The sequence below is a fragment of the Chelonia mydas genome, chromosome 2 (assembly GCF_015237465.2).
Source record: "Chelonia mydas isolate rCheMyd1 chromosome 2, rCheMyd1.pri.v2, whole genome shotgun sequence".
Classification (NCBI taxonomy): Eukaryota; Metazoa; Chordata; order Testudines; family Cheloniidae; genus Chelonia; species Chelonia mydas.
In genome coordinates, this window is record NC_057850.1 from 187,706,101 (window position 1) to 187,726,645 (window position 20,545).

General features: G+C 40.7%; 1 protein-coding gene across 7 annotated transcripts in view; it reads left to right on the forward strand.

The window, feature by feature from the left end:
• The window catches only part of TOPAZ1 (testis and ovary specific TOPAZ 1), a 100,620-nt gene that overhangs the window by 29,114 nt on the left and 50,961 nt on the right, over nt 1-20,545 (forward strand). For all 7 annotated transcript variants that reach the window (XM_043540870.1, XM_043540871.1, XM_043540874.1 and 4 more), the window contains exons 6-8: nt 52-167; nt 1,308-1,393; nt 8,719-8,856. In XM_043540870.1, the coding sequence (XP_043396805.1) occupies nt 52-167; nt 1,308-1,393; nt 8,719-8,856 (340 nt within the window). The remainder of the gene's footprint in view (nt 1-51; nt 168-1,307; nt 1,394-8,718; nt 8,857-20,545) is intronic.

Consider the following 20,545-nt stretch of genomic DNA (forward strand, 5'->3'; position numbering starts at 1 on the left):
AGAAGCACTTGTCTTATTTTGTTAAACATGTGTTTTTCTTTTACTATTTAGCAATGATTCTAAATATATAGAATTTGTGAGCAGTGAACTTCAGTTAGGATTGCAACCGCCATCCCTGCAAATAAATGCCTACCAGGAAGAGACAGTACTAAAACCCTGGATCAATGGTATTGTATTCTGTAATTCAGTAGCTTGTGCTTTAGCTTCATGCTCTATTTAATCTACATTTTAATTAGAGCACTTTAACTTCAGCTGTTAGGGCTCATGCTTCTTTAGAAACTTGGTTGTATTGTCCCTTTAGCTAGCATTTAGAGAGAATTCTTCCATAATACCTGCATATTTTGAGTTAGTTTGTTAGGGGGCTCCATTTCAGCATCTTAGCATGATTTTTGCACATTGTGTGGTGTACTGTTTTTTTTATTTTTTAGAATCGGGTTTTTCAAACTGTTAATATGCATTTGCTGTCATTTCTGATTTGAGTCAGATAGTTATCACATATGTTGGATTTAATGTGGGTGACCAGAACGCCCTCCTCAGAAAACATTTGCTCTTGAATAATTGCCCATACTTAAAGTTGAAAAAATAAAAAAGAGTAAATCTAAAAAGCTCTAAATGATGCTTTCTGAACTAACTGGAGGAAACCCCAGGGAAGAGGCTGGGGAGGGGGTAGAAAATTGTGACTGGAGCAATAAGATTATTTTGCTCATTATATTCCCAGTTAGTTATTTGGAATAAGAAGTATAAAGATTTTTTTAAAGTGACTAGTGATTTTTGGGTGCCTCCGTTCTTGGGTGCACAACTTGAGACACTATAAATGGGTCTGATTTTCAGAAAGTTCTGAGCACCTGCCCTTTGAAAATCAGGTTCTTTCAAGGAGTCAAATTGAGCACCCAAAAGTTGAGGCACGCAAAAACACTATTCACTGTATGAACATCTTAGTTTAGTTTTTTGAGATATATAAACAACACTTGTATTAACTATTATTCAAAGGAAAAAGTCTTTTGTCTTATACGGTGGGAGGTGTGTACATGACATGTGTATAGATAAATATGATTTTATTCAAGTCATTCTAAAATTTCATGTTTTCATGGTGAAAATATTTATAGTATATCTGATCGGTTTTCCTGCTACAGTGCAAAAAGTAGGCCTGTCTTACATATGTAGGAAATAACCTGAAATGTCATTAAAGGAAAATAATAATGAGCTGTTTTCAGGATTTAATTAATTTAAAGAAAACTAAGATTCATGACTAGTATATGACCCATATTATTACGCAGTCCATTAAATATTCTTATCCTGAATCTTAGATTTCAGATACTCAGGAAAAAGCTCTCTTTTGCCATTGCCAAATTCTGACTGTTATGAACCATGGAAAATGGACAAAAGTGTGATGGTAAGTTGCTAAACACTTAATGAACGCTTGTAATAGTGGGTTAATTTTGTTCATTATGGACATTTAAACAGTTCTTCATAAAAATACTTAGATACCCAAAACTTCAACCACCTTAAAAATGGCATAATTTAGTGAATAAATAGTGAATAAAGTGCATAATCAGTGATGAACAAACATGTTCAAAATGCAGCCGTGTTGGCCTCTGCTCCACTAGAAAAACAATGGTTTTTGCTAATTGGGAGGGATAGTAACTTATATTTTTTTAAGGTTTAGCAGAAGCTGCAATGTCTGTTAGATTGGTCATTGGACTGAGGATAAGGGGACCTGGGATATCATCACAGCTCAGTCACTAACCTGCTGTGTGACTTTGGACAAGTCATTTCAACTCTCTGAGCCCATAACTTCTCCCACTTGTAGTCCGTTTTATTGATTTAGATTATAAGCTTTTTGGAGTGGAGACTCTTACGGTGAGTATGTGTACAGTGCCTAACACAGAGTTAGGGTTTTTTAATGTTTTCATCAGTTTGTTACACTTTAAAATATAGTTAGTGTCTAACTTCTTCTAAAATGTAAATATACTTCTTTTCTAATGAAAGATGGAAAGGAGAAATTATACTACCTTGAGTGATGGTCCCTATGTGTTTTGCACATATGGGTATGCATGCATGCCACGCACCTGAGTATGGAGATTTTTACTAAGCAGGGTCCATTGGTTCACACATGTGCAGTTCTCCTTGTACTCTGAACTGAGGGTATAAGAGGCAGTGCAGACCAGCATCTCTCCATTTCCTTCTTACCGCCATGTGGCCTGAGTCAGAATCTGCTTCTGTCCACAGCTTCCTTTGACTGCTTCAGTCTGTAAATGTATTGTAAATAGTTTATTTTGTTCATTTACTCTTTGGTCTTAAGTACTAGTGTAGTTGTTTTTCTCCCATCCTGGGGAAATTCTTCCTGGGAGGTGAGTATTATAACTAGGGTTCAAGAATTGTTTCCTTTTCAGTGAGTGATGAACTTTGCCCTTACTGCATAGCTGAAATGTGAGCCTCACATAAGTGCAGCATTTGCCATTCCTTCCCTCCCAGAACTTGTGAGGGTCAAGAGCTAAGACTTAAAAAAGCATTTGATGGAGACACCCCCCTGTTCCCCATATATCAACCTCAATCAACAGGCAGCACCCCTTTGAGCACAAGCTCAGGACTTGAGGTTAAAACTTCCAAGCCTAAGAAGAAGGCTTCTCCTGAGATTAAGAAGAGACAAGCTGCCTTTTTCCAAATCTGCCCCAGAGAAGAGAGATTCCTCCCTGATTCCTTCAAAGTCGGGAGAGTCCTCATGCATGGGTCCTAAAGACTGAGGCATGAGTAAACCTGTTCAGCGGGTAAAAGAGCATAGATTCATTGGTTTCTATACCAGTTTCAATGTGCAGATTGAAAGACAAACATCCACCACTACTCCCTTCGACATCCAGATCAGCTTCTGTGCCAATATCATCATAGCCACGGAGGAATCTGACTTCTTCTGTGACCAGGGAAGCACCGGATCCAATGGCTCCACTAACTGACTCATCCTGTGCCCCAGAACACTCTGAGACCTACATCTCCCCAGAGGACATTTTTGCTCTCTCCTGTTCTCACTCCCCACTCCTCTCAGGTCCGTCTTTATTCAGAGACGGTTATGCAGGAGGAAGAAGTTATCCTGGAGACACAGAGCCACTGTCCTCTTCCACCCATGAGCCTGAGTACTCAATCATTGGTACCCTTGGTTCCAGCGGAAGTTTGGGATCCAGTTTTTTCATCCGATGAGTCAGCAATTCCAGAAGAAGGCAGATCATACAGAAAGCGGGCTGGACAGAAGCCCAAAGATATGTGGGTTCTGTTCTGTGACCATATGTGACTTTCCAAGAGACATTTGGTACACAGTGCCAGATGGTAGTTCTCAGCTGATTGATTCCTTGTACTGATATTACTGGGGTCCTTAAGAGCTCTATTCTAGGCATCTAGGATCAATACATTTGCCTTACTTACCATCTCCTGGCTAACAGCAATTGGCCCCATCGGCATATGCAGAAGATGAATTTGAACTGGATCCAACAGTTCTGGGAGCAATTTCATCATATTCCATAGATGGGGAGAATTCCCCATCTTCACCATCTCCACCTGATGTCTACAGTCAGGTGCTTCTGAAAAGGGTGGCATCTGAGTTCCAGATACAGCTTGAAGAGGTTCAGGAGTTCCAACATAGATTGATTGACATCTTGCAACTTTTGGGTCCCAGTCGAGTAGACCTCCAGATTGAGGACACTATGGATCCAGCTAGAACAATGTGGCAAGCTCCTGCTTCTTGAACTCCCACCCCCAAAGAGGGCTGAGAAATGCTGCTACTTTCCTCGTAAGGGGGCATAGTTTCTAGTTTCTCACCAACTGCTGAATTGTCTCGTGGTACAAGCAGTTACTAAAAGATCCACATTACATCAACCCAAAACTGCACCCTTGGATGGAGATACCCAATGACTCCCAGTGAGAGAGGTTTTCTCCTTTGCCTCTCTCCAATTTAGAATTTCTGATTATCAGACGACTCCTAGCTAAATATGATTTCACTAATAATGCAAAGTTGTGGGATTTAAAGGACAAGCTTCCTCAAGAAGATAGAGCTCAGTTTCAGTCCTTAATTAATGAAGGCAAATTAGTGGCCAAAACCTCTCTCCATGCCAAAGTAGATGCTGCAGACACTGTGTCCAGAGGGATGGATACAACCATTGTCATGAGGAGAGATTCCTGATTATAATCATCAGGTTTCCCTAGAGAGGTGAAAAGTACCATTCAGAATCTGCCTTTTGAGGCAGTTACTTTGTTAAATGAAAAGATGGATTAATCTCTCCACCTTCTCAAGGATTCAAATACAATGCTTTGTTCTCTGGGTATCTATGCCCCTGCCCCTAAGAGGAAACATCTACAGTACAGGCACAGAGCAAGACCACCTAAACAACTATTTTACCATCAACGCCCACTGGAACCATCACACAAATGACAGGGAGTACAAAGGCCCAAATACACAGCTTCTGCGACATCCACTGCCATACCTCACGCTAACCCACATCCAAATAATTTTTTGTTGGGACTGTCCAGACCCTTTATTAATTCCACATCATCCTGCCCCTCAGTTTTTTAAAGAACAGTTTACCCAATTTGCTTAAAACTGAAGGGGTTTGACAAGAGACAAATGGAAAATGGAAATTATTCCATTTACAGCTATCTGAGTTTCTGTCCACCCAAATCCACAAACCTCTTTCCCAGTTCCTTCTTTTGGGACCACTGTCACGAGGAAAATCTGTGTCAAGATGTGGACTCCCTTCTCCAGCAGGGAGTCATGGAAAGAGTTGCACCTCAATGTCAAAGGAAAGGATTCTACTCCCCATACTTAGTCCCCAAAAAGAATGGAGGATGGAGATTGATTCTTGACCTGTGCTGGCTAAATGTATTCATCTGAAAATTAAAATTCCACATGGTCACAATGGCATCAATAATTCCCTCTTAGGGAGAAGGCAGGTGGTTTGTTCTCGACATAAAAGAGGCATGCTTTCCCATAAACATTCACCCATCACACAGAAGGTCCTTTGGGTTCCTCCTTGGTCACGACCAGTACCAGTTGAGTCCTTCCATTCAGGCTAACTATGACATCCAGGGTCTTTATAAAAGTCTTTTCACTGGTGGCAACTTGGGTGAGAAGAAATGGGTTTTATCGTCTTCCCATAGCTTGATGACTGACTACTTACAGCAGATCATACAAGGAAGTCCAGTTGGCAACCTGACTCCTGCTCCATCTTCTACCTTCCCCGGGACTTTGTGTTAACCATGAAAAGTCCACTTTGAACCCCCCACAAGGTCCTTCGCCTTCATAGAAGCAACCTTGGACTCGACTACAGCAACTGCCTATCAAGAGATTCCATGCCGGGGCGATGTCATAAAACAGGTCACCCTCAGACTTCAATTAGAACTTGCCTTTTCCTTCTCTGCCTTATGCACACACATGATGCCATTTGCCAGGCTCCGTCTCTGTTGCCTGCAAACCTGGCTTTAATCTGTGTACTCACCAGAAAAAATCAATATCAATGCCAAAGTAACAGTTTCATCCAGGGTTCTGGGTTCTCACATCTGGTGGACAAAGCCAGAGAAAGTTCAAGTGGGAACTCCTTTCCTCACACTTACTTCTGAGGTTATCATCATTACTGATGCATTCCTGTTTGGCTGGAGAGCTCATATGGACAATCATACTGCACAAGGCATCTATACCTCTTGGGAGTCCAGGATGCCTGTCAATTTACTGAAACTAAGAGCTGTCCATCGAGCCTGCAGTGCTTTCGTCCACTCATCTGGTCCCGGCACATCCGGATAGTTTTAGACAATATCACTGTCTTTTATATAAACAAACAAGGGGAAACAAGATCCCTTCCTTTGTGTGTAGAGACAGTCATTCTCTGGATTTGGTGTATCAGACTTCACAAAACCCTCTCAACAGCATATTTGTCAGGTTTGCAGAACTCCGCAGCAGACAGTCTCAGCAGATGTTTTTCTGCAGACCATGAATGGCAAATTCATGATTCGGTCCTGAATAAGATCTACACCAAGTGGACAATGCCATCTTGGGATCTTTTCACCTCACAAGCAGCAAAAAAACCCTTTCTCTGTAGTGATCCAGAGCAACTCTAGGTAGGGGCTCAAAGGGAGATAACCTTCTACTACCATGGAAGGACCACCTCAGATATACCTTCCCTCCCATCCCATTAATACCACATGTTCTGCAAAAAATCTGTCGTTAAAGGGTTCCAGTCATCCTTATTTTGCCCAGTTGGCTGAGACAGTTCTAGTTCACAGACCCACTAAGACTTTGTCTATCCGCCCATCAAAATCCAACCGTTTCCAGACCTGCTAATGCAACACAATTGCAGCGTCAGGCACCCCAACCCAGAACCATTGCAATTCAAGGCCTGGTATTTGGATGGGCATCAGATGTAGAGTGTTTATGTGCCAGGGCATTTCAATCCATCTTCTACCAAAGTAGGAAAGATTCTATTTAGCAAAATTGAAGCTTTTCTCCTTTTGGGCACAGCAATACCAGTTATCTCCAGATTCTACTGGGATCCCTGCTATTTTAGACTATCTATTTACTGTTAACACCTAGGTTCTCTCAGTTACTTCCCTCTTGGTTCATTTGGCACAGGGGTTCTTGCAACAAATTTTTTGGTCACCTCAGAGTGCCGCCACCAGCTCTGACAATTTTTCCTAAAATACTTAATGAACTTTAGGAAAAACAAATAAATATGTACATATGCATGTCCCAAATCATTGTAATTTATTTATGTAGGGTTTTTTTAGCATACTCAATAATAAAAATAACGTACAGTTGTCTTTGTTCTTTACTGGAGCTAAACGGAAGAGAAACACAAATAAGATGCTTTGCACGTTCTTGTCTTTTTTTCTTACTGATTCTTTGGCTTTTTTTGGTTGCTTTTTTTTTTTGTTTGACTTGCTAGCTACTAAGTCTGCTGTGAAAAGTGATATTAGCAAACACACAAATATCACTTTTCACAGCAGATTTACTCAGCCCTGGCAATCCAGGGGACACATTGAGCCATGGATGGGGAGAGTGAGTATGGAGGTAGCGGGAGCCAGGGGCAATGGTGCACTAGGGGAGGCAGCGGGGGCCAAAGGTGAAGGGAGAGGTGGTGAGCTCAGAGAACGGAGCCGAAAGCCCAGTGGCTGGAGCCTGCCACCCCAGGGCTAAAAGCTGACCCCATCTCCCCTGGGAAGGTGAGGAACTCAGTGGCTGCTTACTCCTCTAGCTTTTATGCCTCCAGAGAGGTGCCACTGCTTTGTCCCCACCCCTCCCCCGCACCAATAACCACCCAGAAGGCTGTGGCCACAAGAAAAGCCCCTGGTGGCAGCATGCGGCCATCGTGGCCGCATTTGAGAACTGCTGATTTAGCAGCAATCAAAGCTTTTCATCCCCCTATCGACGACCACACTATTTTCACTCATCCCATGATGACTAGATTCCTGAAGGGACTTATTGGATCCTTCCCATCATTGGTGAAGTCAACACCTCAGTGAAACCTCAGCCTCCTCGTTCTTTTGTCTTTTATCAAATCTTCCTTTGAACCTTTAGCTTCATGTTCTATATCCCATCTCTTGATGAAAGTTGCCTTCCTAGTTGCCATCACATCAGCCAGAAGGGTCAGCGAGCTGGGAGCACTCATAGCAGACCCACTATATACTATCTTCCACAAAGAAAAGGTCTGTCTTTGCCCACACCCAAAATTCATCTCTAAAGTAATTTCAGAGTATCACATGAGTCATACCATCCGCTTAGCAATATTTTTTGTGAAACCGCATGCCTCTGATGCGGAAAGAATGCTTCATTCTCTAGACATCCCAAGAGCACTGGCCTTTTATCTACAAACAACAAAAGCAATGAGAAAGACACCTAGACTTCTTGTTACCATAACAGAGAGATCAAGAGGTCTAGCTGTATCTGCGCAGAGACTTTCTAAATGGATCTCATTACCCTGTGTTACCCACTGGCTCACCTCCCTCCGCTGGAGAGGTTGAGGGTCCATTCCATCAGAGCCCAAGCAACCATTGCTGCATCTCTGCAAGATGTACCTCTACTAGAAATATATAGGGCAGCTACCTGGAGCTCCTTACCATCACAGAACATCACACTTTGTTCCAATCTTCTGCTACAGACACAGCTATAGGGACAGCAATATTAGACAGCTGTGAAAAGCGATATTTGTGTGTTTGCTAATATCACTTTTCACAGCAGACTTAGTAGCTAGCAAGTCTAAAGAAAAAAAAAGCAACCAAAAAAGCAAAAGAATCAGTAAGAAAAAAAGACAAGAACGTGCAAAGCATCTTATTTGTGTTTCTCTTCTGCATTCTTGCACCTACCTCCTGTTTGACTACTGCTTGCTAATCTCCCACATGTGGAATACAGATTGGAACCAGCACTTGAAGAAGAAATGGAGGTTACTTATCTGTAACAGGTGGCTCTTTAAGATGTGCGGTTCCTATCTGTAGTCCACTACCCATCCTCTGTCCCTTCTGCTGCACATCATAGTTAGATTTGTGGAAGGAGAAGGAACTGTGCCGGTCTGCACTGCCCTAGTACTTCAGGTCAGAGCGTGAGGAGAACAACTGCAAATGTGCTGACCAACAGACAGTGCTTACGAAAAATATCTGGACTCAGGCGCACAATACAGGCAGGGACCCCACACATCTCGAAGAACCTCCAGTTATAGACAAGTAACCCTCCATTTATCTGATGTTTAGGTTTCCCATCTGATCCAGCAGAACCTTGGGATGATTGAGTTGCCCCGTAAATATTGCAGATTTTATTTCAGTACATTGCGTGGCTGTGAGAGAGTGGAATGTTGGTTTTGGCATGTTCCTGAACAGGGAGATGAAAAGGTAAAAGGGGTTTAATTTGCGAGAGGGAATCCTCAATTTTAACACTTTCTATTTTGTATAAAATGTTTTGTATTCAATTGAGTTCAGTGTGAGTTACCTTTGAAGGTGAGAAATCCGAAGTGGGAACGCAGGAGAACTCTTCCTTCCAGGTGCTTTTAACAATTCTTTTAAAAAATGTTACCCTAGAGAGACTGTAGAACTTGAGTCGGCATATTTTCAAGAGAGTGGACTGCAGCAAAATTATACAGAATTATATGTATTAGACCACGTTCTGTAGAAGGTAATGATGTATTAATGGGAATGCCTCAGTAAACCTAAAAGACCAGGTAAGCAAACCCAGAAATTGTATACGCTCCAAGGCCATCTACATTATGTCATCGTCCAAAAGGTAGGTAGCAATGGCATGTACAGATAATATAATCCTCCTCAAAGAACTGGAAGACTGAGTAGAACTGTCCTTGTGTCCCAACTATGAAGCATCCTTGGCTGGTTCACAAGTATCCGCAGTTTCCACCTAGTTTGTATGAGTCACCATGATTTCTAGTGATTCTGTATTTCAAGATGTCCTAAAAAATAACGAAATATTTAAAATGTATTCTCTGTAAGATCTCCTTAGTGGCAACATTGTATCACTTATTGTTTTGCACATGTCCCACATGGTAGCCAGGGAAGTACTTTTGGAGATATTGGTTGAAGGCTAATAACCAGACCAAGCACTTCATGGTTGCATCAGAGTATACTTATGGGAAAACGGGTGAATCAGTGCAAAAGAAGTGATTGAGTCCAAAAACAAGGAAAATAAATCTTTCAGGAACTTAGACCACTTGAGATGGGCTGACCAGAGTTGAATACAGTATCCAGGTGAGAATGTGCCATTTTTTATAAAACGGCATATTTTCAGTATTTTTTATCCCGTTCTTATACTTCCCAATGTTCTATTTGTATTTGATCACCAGTGTAAATTGATTAGAGATTTTCATTGATATATTCATAATAGTGAACATGTCTTTTATTTGCGTGGTTACAGTTAATTCAGAATCCAACATTGGAGGGACCAGTTTGAACTATTTATGCATTCCCTTGCATTTATCAACATTGAATTTAGTCTGCCATCATGCTTTCTATTTAACCCTCTGTTAGGTACCTTTGGAGTTCCTCAGTCTTCTGTGGTCCTAACCTTCCTAAATAATTTTTTTCAGATGCACATTTTGGCCACCTCACAGTTTACCCATTCACTTTTCCAGATCACTTAATAAATACATTGTACACAGTATGCTTACATGGAGCATCCACCATAAACTTTTTCTGTGTTGAAAATTCAACATTTAGATTTTGTTTTCTTTTTGCCAGTTTCTGAACTTCACCTTAAGTAACCAATGGTGAGAGGTGGGTCTTTGCAGCACAGTTATCTTGAGTTATAACTTGAGTATTAACCCAAACTCAACTCCTCTCCATGCACAAAAAAAACTTAGTTCAAGCTAAGGTGGTGCTTTAAATTCAAACCAGCTGGTCCTTCAGGAGGGTTGATTGATACTCCAGTGGTGCTGGTGCTCAAACTAATAATGCGGTGGGGATATAACAGTTTGTTATAAGCAATCCATCAGCAACTAATCCAGTCACTGTTAATCCAATCACTCTGTGCTGCTAATCTAATCTGTGTAGTTTTGCCATCTGGTAGCTCTCACTCGAGCTCAGGTAGCTCAAATGCAGTAGCTCAAGTGTACTAACTCGAGATAACTTTCAGTGAAGACAAGCCCATAGTTTTGAAACCTTCCTCACGAGAGAATGATAAGGAAGGTCCAAATAAATTATATCAGGTGGTTTTCTGGTGTCTGCTATCTTGTTGACTTGCATAAAGAGTTGAGCAGATTAAAGGGGCACAATTTTTCTTCACATAAACTGTGCTGATGTGTCCCTATCATATATTAAACTGGGAGAGAGCTTCTGAATCTGAAATTATGTACCTAGGGGGTTGCAGCCACCCTCCCTTCCATTATGGCTGGATGAAAAGGATCCTGAAACTTTTCAGTTACAGCATGGTATGGAAAACATGAGATCCAGTCATCTAGTTGTTTTAGAACTCTATTTAAACAATGGTTTCAAACAGACTTCCTAATACTGAAATAGGGCTGTAATACCCACCAATTATCTCCTCATACTTTACTTAGAGATAGGTGCAATATTTTCTGTCCTCCATGCGTCTAGTTATTAGCTGATTTTAATCAAAAATAGCATATGTTTGTTACCAACTCAGACACTTCATTCTTAAATTCCTTCAGAATTCTTGGATGAATACCAGATGATCCTGGTACTTGGTTTTTCTTTAATTTATCAGCTTCTTTACATTTCCTCCTTTGACATCTGAGTCTGACAGTGCCTTCTTTGTGTTGCATGTAAAGAATAGGTCTGGGGATAGACATCTCCCCAGTATCATTTGTAAGATTGCAGAGAAGCTAAATGGATTTTATGCATCATTTCCCTTATCTCCCTTGATTGCTGTCTTTAATCCCTGGTAGACCAGCATACCCACTGACTCACACAGAATTTCTCCTTTTATGTCTTTGGGTATTTGGACCTTCCGTTCACTTGTACGCCTCTTGATTTCTATCAGCATTTTACGTGCCATAATCTTGTTCTTTTCTGTTGGCTTCAGTTGGGAAGCTTCCTTCATTCAGGAAACAGAAAAGGGATTTTAAACTAGGCTAAAAGTTGTAGGTTCCAAATGAATGCCTACTTGCCTTCTTTGACAGAGAGACACAACAACTGTTTCAGAGAAGAGTGAAGCTGAGATTAGAGAAGGTAGATTCAGAGCTGTTTTCTCAAAACAGTAACTTCTGCATTTCCCATAAAGAGGTGCCTTCACAATACGAGCAAGGTTTATACCTTTGAACTTCAGAGGATGTTACACAATCAGTTCCTTCCCCCACTCCATATATACCAAATACACTCAAGCCAGGGAAGTAATTATATATGTGCTGCAGATCAGAGCAATAGAATCAGCCCCGCTGTCAAGGAATTTACTGTCTTTTTTTCCTGCCTGTGCAATCTAGGGGGATCAGACTGACTTAGGTCTAAAGGACTTGAACAAAAATATACTATAAGGAAATTGAAATACAAACTAGAAACTCTAAAGTATACCCTTGCATCCATTTCTCAGAACAGTCACCTGTACTGTATTTACATGAGGTAAGCATATCTATGTATTCCAATAAGAACCTCACACAGGAAATAGCTCCACTTCTGATACGACTAAGACCACTGTTAGTATAAGGCTTGCTATACTTGGCAAAGTATTCGTCGAAGTGTTTGTGGTTATAGTGATAGACTTCAGAAAAAAGGGAATTCATATCTGCCCCTTCTTGGAGGATTTCCAAATTAATCCATTAGAAATTAGGAAATAGCTGCAACTGTCTTTCTCCTGCAATAAAGGGATAACAAATATTTTCACAAGTCAGCTAGTAATCACAGAAACATCTACGTACTAGTTGATATGAGATTACAAAAGGTGTTTCTGTCAAAAGAGAAGACTTAAGCATCAAACTAATGTGTTAGTCTTGTTCCCATTGTACAGTCTAACCTGTCTTTTGGAAATACCAGTCTCATAATATTCTAGTTTGAGGCTGGTTTCGTGAGGCCCTCCAAAGAATTTGTTCTCTCTTTATCCAAGCAGTCAAGATCAGCCTCCACTAGCCTAAAAGTTCCCAGCAAAATAAACTCATTCTTAATGTGGTGAACAGCAAAACGGATTGTGAGCTTGTTATCCCATCCCTGAATCTTTGAAAATCAGTCACCTTGAATGAAGTCTCTAATGGTGGGGAATCTCACTTGACCATTCTCACAGATCCTGGCCACCCACTAGGACAACTGTGAGGGGAAGCCAAGCTTGTGCACTCTGTATCCCTTGGAGTGTGTTAAGCTTCTAAAGCCCCTGCAGGCTGCAGCACTGGTTCCTCTCTTGGCTTCCCTGACACATTTCCTGGCACTGACTATCTGCTATCCCTTCTGAGAATTGGGGCTTTTTAGCTCACCTGTCTTAGGCCTCGAGGTCCAGTGCTGACCCCCAAAATACTCCAGTTACTTAAGTATACCCCTCTTCCAAAGGTATGAAGCTTCCGGTTTACATTTTAACACTGTCAGGGACATGCAGCTTTTCTGAAGCAGTCAACACAGACTCTTTGCACAGTTTAACACCTTTGTGTTTTTATATTCAATCATGTAAAGCACAGGGGAGTACAGATCATACAAAGCAATAAACAAGAAATGCATGTCCCTGCCTCAATTTCCTCACCAATCCAGGGCATTCTTTGGGCTGGGGTCCAAGTCCTTTGATTTGTCCAGGGTCCTTGGAGCTGTCTCGGCTCAGGAAAGCAGGCAGGGCTCCCTACTACATGAGGCTGCTACATGCTGGGTGACCTCTCACTTCTGGAGCTCCTCACCCAGCTTCTGAGACCTTGCTCTCTTCCACCATGATTCCTCTTCTTGTCTAGGCCCTGTTCCTTTGTGTTTCTTCATTTTAAATCCATCCTGGTCACCTGGCCTCTTTTGTTTGCCTGCTAACTTTACACTGCTCTTTTCTTCCCCCTCCCTTCAGATGAGTCAGCTAAATTGGTTTTTCTAAGGATGCAGCTGCTTTTTTAATAACCTTTCTCAGGTCTAATTACTATGGTTAACCTTAAATATTTTTCTTTGTATTCGTCTGGGGTGTACGTGCTGCAATCCCTGTCAGCCGTGGTGGAGCCATATACAGATAGACACTCATAATAGCTGTTTTTCATAATATGAATCATAATTCATAAGTTGCACAGATATAGCTCCATTCATTACATCCACTCAATGTATGGCTGGTGGCAATCAGTAGAAGCCTCCAGTAGTATAAACTGACTGGAAGTGATGGCCACATGTTCAGCTCTCTAATGTAATTAAGAAATAGCACATTACCTTTTGAGATGGCCTTTAGCAATAAAAAAGGGGAATGAGGTCCTCTCCGCTTAGCAGAGGAAGGATAGTTGTCCAGTAGGTTAGGATTCTAGCCTGGTACTTGGAAGATCTGGTTTGAATTCATTGCTGTGCCGCAGATTGTGTGACCATGGACAGGTCACTTAGGCCAGGTCTACATTGCTTAGGGGTCTGAAAAATCCACACCCCTAAGTGATGTAGTTAAGCTGACCTAACCCCTGGTGTAGACAGCATACATCATATGACAGTTAGCACAGGTCAACAGTGGCACCTGCTCTTCTCTTCTTCGTGCTCCCCTCCTCCCTCTCCCCCCCATTAGAGAGAGGCAATCAAGCTATGGAATTGGATGCTACCTGCATGGCATAAACCCAATAGCCCTACACGTACCAGGAACTACTTGTCAGACTTCTTAAGCAGATAGTCTTTCAACAACCCACAAGCGATCATTGCAGAAATCCCTGTACAAAGTTTACATTACACCAATGGGGAAACTGGTAATAGATTCTTTACCACCACGAACAATGCCAAGTGTTCAAATTTCTGTTCTGAAGGAGGCAAGATCCCAGGATCTTTGCCGGATGCCTTCCTTCTACAGTGGAATCGGGGCCTCCTTTACACCTTCCCACTGGTTGTGCTAATCCCCAGAGTGATTGCCAAGGCCAGAGATGACTAGGCCACGCTCATCCTCATAGCTGCTTATTGGTTGAACCAGTTCTGGCTGACAGATCAGTGACAGATGTCTACATAGCCACTCATCAGATTGCCCAGACCTATTGTGGAAGGATTGGGGTCAAGTGTTACTTCCAGACTTGAAGTTGCTGCACCTCATAGGCTGGTTGTGGACTGTTGAGCTCTATGGAAAGGGATTGCCTCTCATGTATTGATGAAATCCTGGCACAGAACAAGAAATTATCCACAATAAAGACTCACGCCTCCAAATGGAAAAGATTCTCTATGTGGATGGCCCAACGTAGCCCAGATGTGGTGCATGTCCCAGTACTGAAGATTCTTGACTATTTACTGAAGTTAAAACATTCTGAACTTTTTCAGTGTAGGTCCATTTGGCAACAATACTAGCATTCCACACAGCCATTCTCAGTCTTCTCTCATCTGTCCGTATCCAAATTCCTTAAAGGCTTAATGCACTTACCTGCCAGTTGGAGAACCTACTCAGGTATGGACCTGAACTTTGTCAAGCCATTTCAAGGGTGCTCCATCCATCATCTTATTCTCAGAACAGTATTTCTAGTGACCATTGCTTTGGCCAGTAGAACGAGTAAGATTCAGGCACACATGGTGGAACCCTGTTTATCTCATTTCATACGGGCAAGTTTGTACTCAAATGTCACACAAAATTTAATCCCCATGGTGGTCTCTGAGTTCCACTGAAACCAATTAGTCAACTTATCTCTATTCTTTCCAAAGCCTCATTCCATACAGGGGGAGAAAAAGCTCCACACCCTGGACATATCCAGAGTTCTTTGTACATCAACAGAACAGTGTTTTTCAGATTGTCCAAATGTCTGTTTGTGGCTATAGCGGGCTGTTCCAAAGGTCAGTCCATTTCATCACAAAGATTTTCCAAACAGATGATAAGATGTCTCTCTTCCATCAAAGTGCATTCCACCAGAGCCCACGTGTCACCGTCTGTACAATGTGCTGATATCTGAAATCTGCAAGGCAACTAAGTGGAGCAGCCTACTCATGTTTGTCAAATATGTGCTGAATTTAGCTCTGAGATTAGATCCCAGATTTGGAGGTGTGGGGCTATTACTCCAATCCCTATTCGACTGATGCCGCTTATACTCTTCATCCCCAACATCAAGTAGCGGTTTCTACTTGCCAGTCACCTATAGTGGGATCCACATCAACACATACTCAAAGAAGAAAAGTTACTTGTCCTTCCCTAACTGTTAGTCAGTGTGAATCCTAGGACCCACCCTTCATCCCTGCTTTTGAAGTTCTGTTACCATTGGCTTTGAATTACAGGTCTGCTGAGGGAGGGTTGAGACCACTCTGCTCTTTTGCCTTCAAAAGGAGACACAGGCACATGCATGGCACCAATGGATGCTGCTATTCAGAAGATTCTGAGCTCACATGCACGAGGTGCATGCCCGGTTACAGTGGGGTCCACACGGATTACAGCATCTTGAAGAGCCAGAGGTACTGTTGGACACGTAACCATTCTTTCCCTATTTCATAGGGGTGTTGTGAAGACAAATTACAGTAAAGCTGGTGATGTGCTCAGATACTACACTAGCCTCTCAGACCTTGGTTCTAAGATCTAATCATTGAGACATTTCTTTTTATCTTCCCATCGGAGTATCTCCTGGCATACTATCCTCTAAGGCCATCAAACCCAGGGAAGCCCCATGTGGTAGCTTGGAATTTGAAAGGAGAGAGAATATTTTCAGCAGTCATAAACACACTTTTGCCTTTAGTACATAGACAGACAGATATAGATTAAGTCAGAATATCACCAGATATGAGGTAAATTGAAGAAGAAAAATTTATAAACCAGACATGCCAAAATTCCTTTGATATTAAATTTCCTACCTAAATAGTTATAGTCAAACATGCCTCTGCTTTCTCAAGTATGCTGGGTAAGTAAACCAATTTTGATTTCCTCACTGTCCTATATGAAAAGATTAAGAGTAGTGGCATTGCTTAATCCTTAGGAAATCCAGCAAGTAAAGCAATGGAAAATTTAACCCTCTTGTGGATGCCCTAAAATTTTTTTGTGAACCTCTATGCTATTTTACCTTTCTATCAAGTTAACTTTCTTAGTAGCAGCTACTTCACTATGACCAACTTCTGAACTACTAATCTTGTCTATGGAGTCCTAGTATTAAATTTTCCATTCTTATAGGCTCCAGTCTTCATTCCTAATTAAAAGGTGGTGCTTCCTTCCTTGTGTTATAAAACATTTGCTATGAAAAAAGAATGACATTAACTGGATGTATGAAGGGCAGTTAGAACATATCTAGAGAGGGCTAGATCCTCTGTTCAGCTTGTCATTCAGCAGTTAAAAGAATTAAAGTTGTAAAGTTCTTCATTTAAGGGTTAAAACTGTATCAAAACTTAGAATTCTAAAGATATCAAACCCCTTGAATCAGCAACTGATTATCAGACAAGATTAGCCTTATTTTGTGCAGAAAAGTCTTATGCCTCTGAGACTTGTGAATTGGCTGCCTAGTCATCTGTCAATAAATTTTTCTAAGTATATGAACTTCAGTAGACACAGAAACTGGCAGAAAGCTACTGCATATAGTGCCACCCACTTTCCTGGCTGCAGTTTTGTTTAGATACTTGTTTGGAGTCTCATTGTTGTTAAAATCCTGCTGCTACAAGTAATTAATCTGGCCTTGAGGGGAGAGAAATATGCTTGCCAGATATTTTCTACAAATGGCTAATTATCCATTCTGGATGGATTATCTTGGCCTCATTTGACCACTGCCATTGTCTACAAAATGTAACAGATACAGGATTAAGGTTTTTTAATATAGTGGAATGCATAATCTTATCAATTAGAATATATTATATCCTAGAAACATTGTTTTGGGCAGGGCTTCCAAGTAGAGTAGCCATTAGTCTGTCTCTGGTGATGGATCTGGTGTGGACCTAATGTTCAGTGGGGCAAAAGGAAAAGCCCACTGATAGAAACAGTGAACCTTGATATTTGGAAGAGAAAAGTCACTAAGCAAGAAAATTTCTTTCTTATCTTAATACCTCACAGTCATGAAGGGCTTTTGCTATTCTGAAACTTTTCATTTTTGTTTCAATTGCTATAAAAGGAGCAGACAGTTACTGGCTGTGAAGCGTCATTGGGCACAGTAGATGCATACCACCTGCTGATGAGATATTTTAACTGCTAAGCAATTTGTTCTAAACAGTCCAATTCTGTTTGTGTGCATTGATCAAATTATAAATAATGTATTAATATCTTCCAAGAACAGGTATTACATATAAACTCCTCTTTGTGCCCATCTATAGTCTGTACAGAAATTTCTATAATACATAAACTTAGTCTACATGCCACTTCAGACTCTGGCATGGATGGCTGTTTTCCATTATAGTCACATAGAAAATGTACAGATATGCACAGTGTAGCTTTTGAAACATAAGCTTTTCATTAGAAATATGATTGTAGGTTTGCTTTGTCTTTTACTTTAAGAACTGTTTCCTCACTTTATGCCACAAAGTAATGCCCTTTCTTTGTCTTGCCCAGTAACTTGATTGGGTCTTTATTTTGCATCCGTTAAGAGAAATGTCTCCTGCAAATTACTGCTGCCTTTATTATTCTGTCCTTCCAGTTATGGTCATCTGTATCGATCTATGAACCTTCAAGTGAAAACACAGTGAATACAAATTAGGGAAGCTTCAGTCTAACGCATTCTTCATTGAATCCTCATCCTAATGTAATCCTTTAAATGAATTCATATGTGCTGCCGGGTTTTTTTTTTGTTTTTTTTTTAATGTAGTGGATATTTGTATGGGTGGTGATCCTTAGAGATCTTCCATGCTAATCAGTTATTCCCATATGAAACACAATCATGTTGGCTTCTTTTTCATAAAATTAAGCCCTGTGTAAGGGAAACTATATGTGGAATCAACAGGAGCCTTTAATAAACAGCATGATTTCCAATCCCACTTCAAATCAGAAGATTGTCACACTCTGATTTTTAAATGTTACTAACTTCTAGGCTTCAATTGACCTACTTTTCTGATGGATACATCAACTCCTAGTCTAGAATCCAGCGTTGTCATTAAAATTCTTCTGGACTCCTCATATTGATCTCCTCAAAATTACTCATGCATGGAAAAGTATATCTTCTCAACTTCTTTCGAATTAGAGTTGATGTGGCTCTTTCTGAAACTGTCTTTTTTCTACAAATTAATGACTTAATTGAAACACTTTCATACAGGAATCAAGGACTTTAAAATCCATTGCATTTTCAGATGCCAAAAAGCTACTGTTCCTGTCCATCATTCAATAAGACTATGTCATAGAGGCAGGTTTGGACTAAATTCTCCATAGAAATTTAAGTTTATATATCCTCTCCCATCTAAATTTATTACAATTAACTCTAAATTTAGACTTTCCTATTTTTACATGGTCCATAGATTCAATTATACCCCTTGTAAATTGAGACAATTAAATCAAGGAAAGTCTCATGCAAGCTGGAAATGAGGCTCACAATTAGGCTCTTTTATGCATGTAATGTGGACTTGTCCCATGATTAAACCTTTCTGCAACTGGATTTTCCAAGCAATTTCACTAATATTTGGAACAATGATTGCTCCAGATGCAGTCTTGGTATTTTTGGGCATCAGTCCAAAGGAGGACGAAAATAGATTCCAAAAGAAAGCAAATTAATTTACATAGTTTCCGCCTGTGCTAAAATTTGTTTTAAATGCCCTCAGCCACCTGGATTTTTAGATTGGGTTAAATTAGCTCATCCACTGCCAAGTGACATTGCATTTTTTCTAACAGTAAAAGATCTTATGTGAATTTTTTCCAAAAGGGAACTTTTTATGCCTTAACAAAAGGTGGTACTAATAGCTACTAAAAAAATTAAATACAAACTATTATTTTTGATGTTCTGAATAAGTTTTATTTATAATAAATTGGAGTACTAAGATTCTAAAGTGTTAAGAGTGTCTGGTTTTTTGACTATCAGCCTTGCTGATCTGCAGATGTTCATTTTTTTTAGGGAAGAAAGATTGACTTATGGTTAAGTCATAGCTCAGGTTCTGACATTAACTCACTGTGTCACCTTCGACAAGGTACTGGAAGGGACACGTCAACTTCAAAATTAAACTGTCTATTTTTTGTTTCTTATAGTTGCTACAAGTAACACACAAGTCTAACATGAAGGATACAGCAAAAAAATTCACTTTGTATATTTGATAGCATACTTATGTATTTTTAGTCTCACTATTTGCTGGAATAGTCAGTCAGTTCCCTTTTTTGGGTCTTTCACAGAACGATAGGGGAGCAAAAGACATTTAAATATAAGGGAATGTGTTGTAAATCCACAAAAATTGAAAAGGCAATTGTACCTGAAACTTTTTTTTAACTGACAAGATTTCAAATTAGAGAGAGAGAGAAGGAGAACATAAGAATGGCCATACTGGGTCAGACCAAAGGTCCATCCAGCCCAGTATCCTGTCTACCGACGGTGGCCAATGCCAGGTGCCCCAGAGGGAGTGAACCTAACAGGTAATGATCTAGTGATCTCTCTGCTGACATCCCTCTCCACCCTTTGACAAACAGACGCTAGGGACGCCATTAATGGACTTAACCTCCAGTTCTCTTTTAAACCCTGTTATAGTCTTAGCCTTCACAACCTCCTCAGGCAAGGAGTTCCACTGGCTGACTGTGCGCTGAGAGAAGAATAACTTCCTTTTATTTGTTTTAAACCTGCTACCCACTAATTTCATTTAGTGGCCCCTAGTTCTTATATTATGGGAACAAGTAAATAACTTTTCCTTATTCACTTTCTCCACACCACTCACGATTTTATATACCTCTATCATATCTCCCCTTAGTCTCCTCTTTTCCAAGGTGGGTGAGGTAATATCTCTTATTGGACCAACTTCTGTTGGTGAGAGAGACAAGCTTTCAAGTATACACAGAGCTTGAAAGCTTGTCTCCCTCACCAATGGAAAACTGTCTGATACAAGATATTACCTCACCCACCTTCTTGTCTCAGGGCTACAACAACACTGC